We start from the raw sequence: 11173 nt of genomic DNA on the forward strand, positions 1-11173 counted from the left end.
GGATACTTCTGGCCACTACATGTAGATGGCAGCAGATAAACCAAGTTGAAGTAATTCAGCATGGTTCATGAAGAGTGGATTTTACTTACTAAGTCTGCTGCCACTTATATGCCCCGAAAGTATTGAATACAGTAGACTGGTTCCCCTGTCTTTATGCATTAATATTAAAGACAGGCTTACAAACCCATTTGGTTTCATTAGATGGACATCATGGTTCATGCAGAAAGCATGGCCACCAGACCAATACGTATGCATGAGTGACCTTAGGTACCGTATAGGCACACACGCACACAAGACAATTGGGAAATTCCTATTGTCTTTGAGTTTTTCACTTTAACTTTTGGGCAACATTCCCATTTGTTTTGTACACACAACAAGGGACCTTTACCCAACCTGCTAAAGACCTTTCATTATAAAAGTCTGTTGTCATACATAACAACAACTTTTGGCTCACTACCAATTTAGAGAGGTCTCGAAAACAACACTTAGTAAATATTATCAAACACAATCAAGCATTTTCATCAGATTCAATAAGAACCACTCTATTCCATCAAAAAGGTCATTGTGCTCAGGAACTTATTTACGTGTGCTATGTGCCAGAAATTAGGTATTGAATACATATTTGGTGAGATAACAATGCTTCAACTGGTATCCTTCTAGGTGCTTACGTGTACTTGGTCAGGTTTAAAAACCCTTTTACTTGAGTTTAAGCACACTTTTCATGACGATGACTACAGAGCACGCTTTTCGAAACTTTGAGACCAACTCAAGAACTGACTCCGCGGTAGCACAGCCAATTACGATCTTAATAAGCTAAAGTAGTAGTATTTCTATACCATCCTTGCAGGTAATAGCTAAGGTTGACTTCAAGACCTTCAAGACCTCAAGTTCTAAATCTGAGGTCTCGAAATCAAATTTGTGGAAAATTACTTCTTTCTCGAAGACTATGGCACTTCAGAGGAAGCCGTTTCTCACAATGTCTTGAACCATCTACCTCTCCCCATTACTCGTCACCAAGTAAAGTTTTATGCTAATAATTATTTTAAGTAATTACCAATAGTGTCCACTGCCTTTAAAGATTTTTCAACTTAAGTACTCTTTACAAAATATGAACGGCTTTTCCTTTCAACAAAGACACTCAAGGCCTTTGACTACATAGCTACAATGTATACGTAGATTGCGCAACTTATCATTAAATCAGGGGAATTTTTCAAATGAAATGATTGAAGGCCACCTACCAGACCTCATCTCTTGGTAGAATTTCTGTAATCGATGTGAGACATTGATTGAAATTGACTCAGCCTTAATTACAATTCATTCAAGAGAGATTCCATTTGTGTCCTGTTCTCTTACAAAGTTCTTGCTCGCTCGATTTGCTACTCTCTGCGTTTGAACCAAGTCCCCCTTTTTGCGCTACAGCAGCTGTACAGGATGACACTTTCAATGACTGAAGTATAAAAAAGTCTCATGATAGTCTTATCAACCTTTAAACGATTTTAGTTACCGCACCTTACAAAGTATATCAAGTAATAAAACCTCAAGGAAAACTGACTGGGTGCATTTTTACTTGTATTCTAAAAATTTTGTTAAAGGCAGTGGACACTATTGGTAATTACTCAAAATAATTTTTAGCATAAAACCTTACTTGGTATTAAGTAGTGGGGAGAGGTTGATAGTGTAAAACATTGTGAGAAACGGATCCCTCTGAAGTAACGTAGTTTTTGAGAAAGAAGTAATTTTCCTCGAATTTGATTTCGAGACCTCCAAGTTTAGAATTTGAGGTCTCGAAATCAAGCATAAGAAAGCACACAACTTCGTGTGACAAGGGTGTTTTTTCTTTCAGTATTATCTCGCAACTTCGATGACGGATTGAGCTCAAATTTTCACGGGTTTGTTATTTTGTGCATATGTTGAGATGCACCAAGTGAGAAGACTGGTCTTTGACAATTACCAATAGTGTCCACTGTCTTTAATCAGAAAATCCTTTGGTAATTGTCAAAGACCAGTCTTCTCACCTGGTGTATCTCAACATAATGCCTAAAATAACAAACCTGTGAAAATTTGAGCTCAATTGGTCGTCGAAGTTGCAAGATGGAAGAAAAAACACCCTTGTCACACGAAGTTGTGTGCCACGACAACCATCGGGACCTCAAAATCGATCTCTGAGGTCTTAAAATCAAATTCAAATATTTTAGTTGAAAACTACTTCTTTCTCGAAAAACTATGTTACTTCAGAAAGAGCCAATTCTCACAATATTGTATACTATCAACAGCTCCCCATTACTTGTTACCAAGTAAAATGTAGCTTACAATTATTTTGGGTAATTACCAATAGTGTCCAGTGCCTTTAAGTCAAATCAGCATTCCATGTGTTGCCCATTAGGCACGCCATATGTCCAAGTTTGAATTGAATACAGCTTTGACACTTTATGTTATCATCAACAATGGCCTGTAATGTCTATAAAAACCTAGATACCATATGGAGTAGGCCAACCATACAATTGTGTACCTTTTTAAAAGAGCCAATTAGTATTATCCCTGGTTTATGTTTTCAATTGGTATTATTTTACAATTAATTGGTAATGTTTTGGTGGTTTTTTTTGAAAGGATGGGTGGATGATTAAAACGTCAGCATAATGGGAGCTTTAGATATCATTCAAAATGAAAAAAATGATAATTTATTCTTCATATTTGCGAAGGAAAACCAGACGCTTTGTTTTTTTCAGGAAATAAATGGTATTACGATGTACGCAATTTAACTTTACATCTGTGATCTGTTTTATCCAAAGTATTTTTCAGTCTGTTGTTTCCTGTAGCTGTATTATTTGACGTGATATTGATAATGTAATTGTAAAAAAAAAATCAGAAGGAAATTCATCATGCCAGCAAAATAACAGGTTTGGAAGTGAAACGCATGAATGAAATCTTAGACAACCAGTATGTTGCTAAGGTCAAAGTTCATGTGATAATGCTGGACCCAACTAATCTTTCATTCACATTCTCCTACCAGCAAGGGGGTCATTCTCTTCTTACTCGTACAAACCAGTTTAGACTAAAAAGGGAATCAATGTGCGGTGAAGAGGTTTTCAACTAGTGGTTTAAACCCGCCGAGGCATGGTTCTTGATAATTTTACTGAGACGAAGTCGAGGTAAATTATCAAGAACCAGGCCTCGGCGGGTTAAACCACTTGTTGAAAACCGATTCAACACACTTTGATTCCCATTCTTAAATACCTTTTCGGTCAAAAAACATCAATACTTGTTGTTCAAAAAGTAAAATAAATGCAAAAACTATAATTGTTCCATGATTTCTTTCAACACAACACCCCTCCAGCTATGAAATGATAAGGCCTCGGCTAACAACTCCTTTGTAGGGAATGCGGTGCGCGTCGCGCATATCGCGTGATGCGGCACAATTGTTCCAGCCTTGCCCTCGACCAATAGGAATCAAGAAATTGTCTCATAAGCACAGGTGCAAACTCGCATGTCACGCCCATGTTTCAACATTTTTGACTGGCGTTAATATTTGTACACTGTTCAGCATTGACTTCATGTATGGTTTATTTTCTCGCACTATGCAGGCTCTAAATGAAGATGCAGCTGTTCTGAAATCAGTGCTTGCCAAGGAAGGATCTCAGTTGATAAGCTTCCTTCAGCAGAAGTACTTTCCCTCCTTGCCACTCGGACCTGAACCCTCACAGGTGAGTCTCTTATTAAAGGCACTGTGTACATTTGGTTTTTGAGCTGCTCATTTTGTTTTCATCCTAAATTAAATGGACATGTTGCCTTGGACTGGGCGAGATGGTCTGTGAAAAGTGTTTGAAACCGTTTGTTGTGAAATCCTTATGGTTGGAAAGAAGTTTAAAAAGTAGAATATAATGATCCACACAAATACATGTATGACTCAAAACTGCGTGGTTTTCCTTATACTTCGCGAACTAACACAGTTTCATCATTGTAGATGGCCAACTGCCATAATTCTTTTTTAAATGAGTCATGAAATTAATAAATTCTTGCTTCAAAATGGTTGCTATTAATTGATTAATAAATGTTACTTTTTTTGCTTCCTTTTTTCCCCAAACACAAACTGATGAGCATTCTCTACATCATGTCCATGTGTCACTTTATGTTACTTTGGAGCCACTGATCTGTGTGAGTCAGCTCATTAGTGACTAAATGTGTGTCATATTGACTGGGTTTCAAAGACAGACTGATGACAGACATGTTTAAAGGCAGTGAACACTATTGGTAATTACTCACAATAATTATTAGCATAAAACCAAACTTGGTAATGAGTAATGGGGAGAGGTTGATAGTATATAATATTGTGAGAAACGTATCCCTCTGAAGTAACAATGTTTGACGAGAAAGTAGTAATTTTCCATGATTTTTGAGACCTCATAATTAGATTTTGAGGTCTCGAAATCAAGCATATGAAAGCACACAACTTCGTGTGACAAGGATGTTTTTTCTGTTATTATTATCTTGCAACTACCACGGCCAATTGAGCTCAAGTGAGAAGACTGGTCTTTGACAATTACCAATAGTGTCCAGTGTCTTTAATGAAACTGACAATTTATCAAACACTGTTCTTTTTACACATGTTTGTGATGAAAATGTAAAAGACATGTGTATTTGTCATATTACATACATTAAAGGGAAGGTACACTATTGGTACATGTAATTGTCAAAGACCAGTGTTCTCACTTGATGTATCTCAACATATACATAAAATAACAAACCTGTGAAAATTTGAGCTCAATTGGTCATCAGAGTTGGGAGAAAATGATGAAAGTAAAAACACCCTTGTTGGGCGAATTTGTGTGCTTTCAGATAGAAATAATAGACTTCTAGCTAGAAGTCTTTTATTATTTTAGTGTGAAATCGCCTCTATTTCAAAATCTATGCTACTTCAGAGGGAGCCGGTTCTCACAATGTTTTATACTATCAACAACAGCTCTCAAATGCTCATTACCAAGTCAGTTTTTAAGTTAATATTTGTTTTGAGTAAATACCAAACGTGTACCTTCCCTTTAAACAAAATTATGATGGAACAACGTTTGTTGTCTTGTTGTTGGGGATCAGGTTGGCTCAGTGGTTTCTTACCCTGCCTTTCATCCTCTGTGGACCCCAGTTCAACTCCCACCTCGACCCGGAGCCATGCATGTGGATTGTGTTTGCAGTCCCTACATGTACCTGTGACCAGGGCCCAATTTCATAGAGCTGCTAAGCATAAAAATTTGCTTAGCATGAAGTTTCTTCCTTGATTAAAACAGGATTTCCAACCAAATTTCCTTTGGTGCTCATGGCTTGTTACTGGCATTCAGCTAATGTTTCCTTAAGTCCTGAAAATCACATGGACATTTGGTTGGTAATCCTGTTTTTATCATAGCAAAAATGTCATGCTCAGCAAATTTTTGTGCTTAGCAGCGCTATGAAATTAGGCCCAGATTGCATGGGTTTTCCCCTTATGCAGTTTTCCCTCCCACAATGTATTGAATCCCACCAAAGACATACATAGGTCTGCCAGGATTTAATGATTGTTTATGTGTACACCTGTTATGAAGGTTTCTCAGAATACATTCTTTAGAATACTAATTTTTAGCACATTATTTCACTGCTACTAATAATTGGCGGACTTTTTCGAGCAATGGCTCAAATGACAGCTTGTAACTTTCTCGACCCCCCATCAAAATACCTATTGAATTTTAAAGCAAAATTTTTTGGTCAAATTCGGCCAAAAATCTGACATAGCATCTTTAAATGGTGGCCTCAATGTCATTGTGTTAGTTCTGATTGTGTCATCGTTTGCTCTTTGGGCTCATTGTTTACAATCAGGAAATATTTGGGAGTTCCTTTGTTGTATCCAGTTCCAAGAAGTATGTAACAACATCATTGTTTAAATATACATACATGACATAAGATATTCAAAGACTGTTGGGAATCCCCCCCCCTCCCCCAGTGATCAAATGGGTTCTTAAAGGGGGGGGGGTAGTGTTTTGTATTCAAGTTAAAGGAAGCCGAAATGAGGTTAAACGGAAATGCCACACATACTTGAGCTTTGTCTCTGATTTCAGTGCATTATGATCTCATATCAGAACACTTACCAGATGCCACAAATTCCCCCCACTGAATAAAAAATCAAAACACCAAGGAAATAAATATTAATTGATGCCTAATATTACAAGATACACAAGTTAATTGTGTAAACTCAAAATGAGGGATGTCCCCCAAGGGCTATTGCATGTAACTTGACATGAAAATATCATTTCATTTATCACAGGTTAAAATGCAAAGTACAGAAAATAAAAACGATAATGAAAACACAAAGAGAACACACAGATAGGAGAGAGCACAAACAGAAAGTAGCCCCCCCCCCCCCGATGGATTTTAAAAGTAAACTAAATTACTATCGAGTTAAATATTAAAAAATCTTTACCCCTTATAGATCGTATTGAATAACCCTTTTTTGCTATGAAAGTCGCCATCTTGTAGGTCAAACCGTATGCGCGTCACAACGCGTAGATCAATGAAGCACGCAGCATTTCTACGGCACATGCACGCCATACCCGCATGCACAGACGCCATCTTGTAAGGCAGATATTTGAACGGTGGCGTCATATTCAATAATGGTCTATTGCCTGACGCACACGTACACTGTGCATGTGTACACTTTAATTTTGCTCCCATAGCCTTCATACTTTTTCTGAAATTTTTACTGCCAATGCCTGTTGGCTACAAATATCCTTTGAAAAGTAACATGCACGCTTTTGTGTACACCGGGACATAAAACTAAATGATGTTTTTATAATCTGATTAATAGCAAACAGCCTTCGTTATCAGCAAGTTCCGTATCCTGGCAGCCCAACTTAATTATGTTGTTATTAGATCGATCCTATTGCCCAGAAATGTTGTACAACTCTCCTAAGATAATGAGAAAGAGCAATGGACATTTTTTTGTGGTTTTATTTCAGCAGCTCGGGGAAAGTGGGCCACTGGTTTTTTTTCTGAGCAAGGTGAATTTGTGGACTGGTTTCTCATCCATTTCATGATTCTGGATAGTCATCGGCACTTGAACGTCAGAATGAGAAAATTATGAGATCTAAACACTGTGTACTCAGTAATTTGCCAAATTCTGTGAATAAAATCCACAGGTTGGTCACTGGGGTGGGATTTGAACCCCATACCTTTGCATTGCTAGAGCAGATGTCTTACCACTAGACCACAGAGCTAGCCCGGTGGCTAGAGACAGTTTGAGTCTTGTGTGTTTTAGCAGCGGGTACAGCCCGAATACAATTTGCAGGTTATGGAATACTCTGAGCTAATGGTGGTTTGTAACTACCTTTGAGGTTCCACCGACAATAATTAATCACTGTATATTTAATAATTAATCACTTTGTATTTTTGTTTTCTTGGGTTCTGCAGGCGTTTTGCTGTGCGCTGCAAGAGATGGAACTGAAAATGTTTCGAAATTATGTTAAAGTAAGTAGCATGTAGCCACATGTAGGGACGGGTCAAGATCAACCCTTTACAGCACAATTATTTCTTTGGCAAACTCCAACAAGGGGATATTAACACAAAGCTGGCAACAGCCAATCTCTCCTACAGTCACTGCTTTAAAGGCAGTGGACACTATTGGTAATTACTCCAAATAATTATTGGCATTTTACTTTGTAACAAATAATGGGTATAGGTTGATAGTATAAAACATTGTGAAAAACGGCTCTCTCTGAAGTGACGTTGTTTTCGAGAAAGAAGATTTTTCACAAATTTGATTTCGAGACCTCAGAATTAGAAATCAAGCATCTGAAAGCACACAACTTCGTGTGACAAGGGTATTTTTTCTTTCATAGTTATCTCTCCACTTTGACGACCAATTGAACTTAAATTTTCACAGGTTTGTTGAGATACACCGAGTGACAAGACTGTTCTTTGACAATTACCAATAGTGTGAGTTGCACTAATCCAGAAATTGTGATTCAGTAACTAGACGACAATTCATAATATTTTAGTCATTATGGAATTTGAGGTTAGCGTATCGACTATTGAGACTTAAATTTAGATTTAACTGCTTCCAGTAAACTATGGGGTCTAACCATAGTGTGTGACATTGTGAATTAATGCCATCAAAACTAAAGACACTTATTCGTATTGTTTATGGTTCTGGGTTGTTTTTCCTCCAAATAAACCACAAACGAGTTTGACTGGATGGGCTGAGGGTGGACTAAAGCCTGGTTCATACTTCAAGTGATTGCAGATGAGAAGCGAATGTTGACATCACAAATTCGCAGTGAGTAGTTCGCAGCAGTTCAACCCTGCTCAACTCACTTTGTATGTCGCTGCGAAAGAAGAGTTGTGACGTCAAATTCACGTCAAATTTTCTTTGCATGAAGGTCGAACAAGGCTTTAGGAATAAAGGATACATAACACATGTGATTGGCTAGTGCATGATGCCCCTGCATCTTACCACTGTGGCCCTATGTTCTCTCCTGTGACATGTGGCATTTTTAAGTTGATTTCAGATGTATTTCTGATGTATTATTTTGTTCACAAAATGTATAATCTCAACCCTATACGGAAGTGACGTTCTTTGTGTTTTATTTCTAAAAGATAATTTCTTATTCTCTCTTCTCATCAGGCTTTCTTCGAGTCCGCCAGGAAATCGTGACGTTAAAGATCCAGCTTGGAATCAGATCAATTCCAAGACCATTTATTTAAATATTGTACAAATTAAACAAAACAATCTGTGACATCATGAATTACTTTGTGCCATGAACTGAAGAATAATAAAAACTATTGCGAGTCTTACAGAATGCGCAAACCCAGCAATAAGAAGCTTAAGGTGTAGGAACAAAGAGGCAGATTTTTTTAAAGACAGGTTTTGAAGTTTATGAATTCTGTTACCCTTTGGTTTATAAGATGCGTTATTCCAGATCACACCAAAAGATATTTGATTGAGTTTTGTACATAGGCAACGACCCTCCATTGTATAAAACTATTGAAATTTTTGCTCATTGTAAGATTTTTTTTTTCTCTAAGGAAATGAAACTATGAAATAGACGCTTAATTACTTTAAATTTGTCTCTTTTAAAAGCAATGCTGCTGTATAAAGATTATAAGAGAAAATGTTAACGACGGAATATTATCTCCTCTTTTTTTAATATTGTTTTTATTATTCTGAAAAGCAATTTTACAATTGATGTTATCTGTTGATTTGAAGCAACATTCAATGTCCTTAATGGTAAAACAAAATCTGCATTTCCTTTCCTTTTCCTTTGTATATATTAAGCAAATTTGGGAAATTTTCTCTTACAAGAATATAAAGAGTCCTATTGGAAATCAATCCCATGTTCTTCTTATTGCAGTTCCTCAGAGTAAGCTTTCATTTTTACGAATTCATTTAAAAGCAAAAAAAAAATGTTTGTACAAATATTCCAGAAGGTATCTTTATGAGGAAACACAGTTCCCCCCTAGAAAAGTACACAAATAAATTAAAAACAACACACAAACAAAACGTATATTCTGAATTGAAGAAAGTGGACAACCATTCAATGTGGTCTTCAATTTATATTATGACCTTCAAAAAGGTCTTCAATTTATATTATGAGTTTGATTTTTGTTTTGTTTTACTGCTAAGAATATTGAATTGCATTTATATCAAGCGACTGTGGCTACAGCTATCTATGGCCATTGTCTGCATCAACAATGTTGATGCTTGTCAGCCATAGCCACTACTGAAGCTTACAAGTCACACGCACAGCCTGTCCATTGGTTAAGGCCATATCCGATTTGGCGCCTTCAGCTACGGCTTCAGCTGTTGCTAAGTGTGTTGTTAAAGCCATTGGACACTTTCGGTAAACAGAATTGTCCAAAGGCCCACACTTCGTGTAGCACAACTTATATATAAAATAGCAAACCTGTGAAAATTTAGGCTCAATCGGTCATCAGAGTCGGGAGAAAATAACAGGAAAACCCACCCTTGTTTCCGCACGTTTCGGCGTGTCATGACATGTGTTTACTATAATCCGTAATTCTCGATGTCGAGAATTCATAGTTATTTATGTTTTCGCAAAAAGTAAAGCATTTCATGGAATAATATTTCAAGAGAAGTCTTTCACCATAACCTTCTGTAAACCATGTAAATTATTTGTAAATCTGTGAACTTTTATTTTTTTCTGTACCGAAAGTGTCCAATGGCTTTAAGTGTCTATTTCTGTCAACCTCATTTCCAATAATGTAATGATACCACTGTGATATTTTGATCCTAGCATGCCTTCGGGCAAGTTGCCCGACCTTAGTGTAAGATGAGTTTTTTAGTTTTGTGATGATGCACTCATACCTAACTCAAGTCTCTTACCTCACAAACTAAATTGATGTGAAATGCCATAACATTTTAAGGCGGGTATTTTTTAGTTCATTCCACGAATTTCCTTGAAATTCAATCAAAACATTGAATTTGACCTTTTCGCTATTACCTAATCCAATGCCACATATGGATCACTAAATGTTCCATCCATAGACAAGGATGGCAAATTTTGTGCTCCATTATGTGGCATTGTTTGCCCCCCCCCCCCCCTCTCCCCTCCCTGATGTGTCTTCAGTGTGTTATGGGGATCTCATGAATGTTTAGAGTGAGTTTAACATTTGTCTATTCTTTTTTGTATCCATTCTTTTTTGCTATGTTATTATTAGTTGTAGGGAGGAAAGAGTCACATATCAAGCAAGGTATAAGTCATGTACATTTGATTGTTGGCATCCAATGATGACATGTTGCAAATTTTGCTGTAAAGAGAATTAAATATATTGACAGTTGACACCGTTTTAAGGTGAGATAATGTTCTCCGCTATCTATTGAAAAAAAGTGGCATCACAAAAAGTAAAATGATGTGGAATGGAAGAACATGTATGAATGAGGTTTCTGTTTTTCTATTTTGGGATCAATTGAACCTGTACTGATTTTCGCTTTCAAATAAAATGGTAAACATTTGATTTCCAGGGCGTGAAATAATAGTATTTCAGATAAGTTTGGTTAATGTTGATACCAGGTTGTGCGTCTATTGCCATTATATTATATGGCTTTGTTGTATATCTTGTCTGGGGCATAAACAAAAGTATTCAACCAAAATAAGATTGAATTTTCCAGTAAGAATGAATAAATAAACATTCATTGGTC

At 36.8% G+C, this 11173-nt stretch overlaps 1 protein-coding gene across 3 annotated transcripts in view; it reads left to right on the plus strand.

Annotated features, from left to right (window-relative positions):
- Positions 1 to 9888, plus strand: part of LOC117304547 (exportin-T-like) — a 52655-nt gene extending 42767 nt beyond the window's left edge. For 2 of the 3 annotated variants that reach the window (XM_033789081.1, XM_033789074.1), the window contains 3 exons: positions 3582 to 3701; positions 7426 to 7482; positions 8639 to 9888. In XM_033789081.1, coding sequence (XP_033644972.1) covers positions 3582 to 3701; positions 7426 to 7482; positions 8639 to 8668 — 207 coding nt within the window. In that variant the 3' untranslated portion in view covers positions 8669 to 9888. Of the gene's footprint in view, positions 1 to 3581; positions 3702 to 4090; positions 4153 to 7425; positions 7483 to 8638 lie in introns of all 3 variants that reach the window. The other variant, XR_004520600.1, reaches the window with a different exon arrangement.
- The last annotated feature ends 1285 nt before the right edge of the window (positions 9889 to 11173 follow it).

The sequence above is a fragment of the Asterias rubens genome, chromosome 2 (genome assembly GCF_902459465.1).
Source record: "Asterias rubens chromosome 2, eAstRub1.3, whole genome shotgun sequence".
NCBI classification, from domain to species: domain Eukaryota; kingdom Metazoa; phylum Echinodermata; class Asteroidea; order Forcipulatida; family Asteriidae; genus Asterias; species Asterias rubens.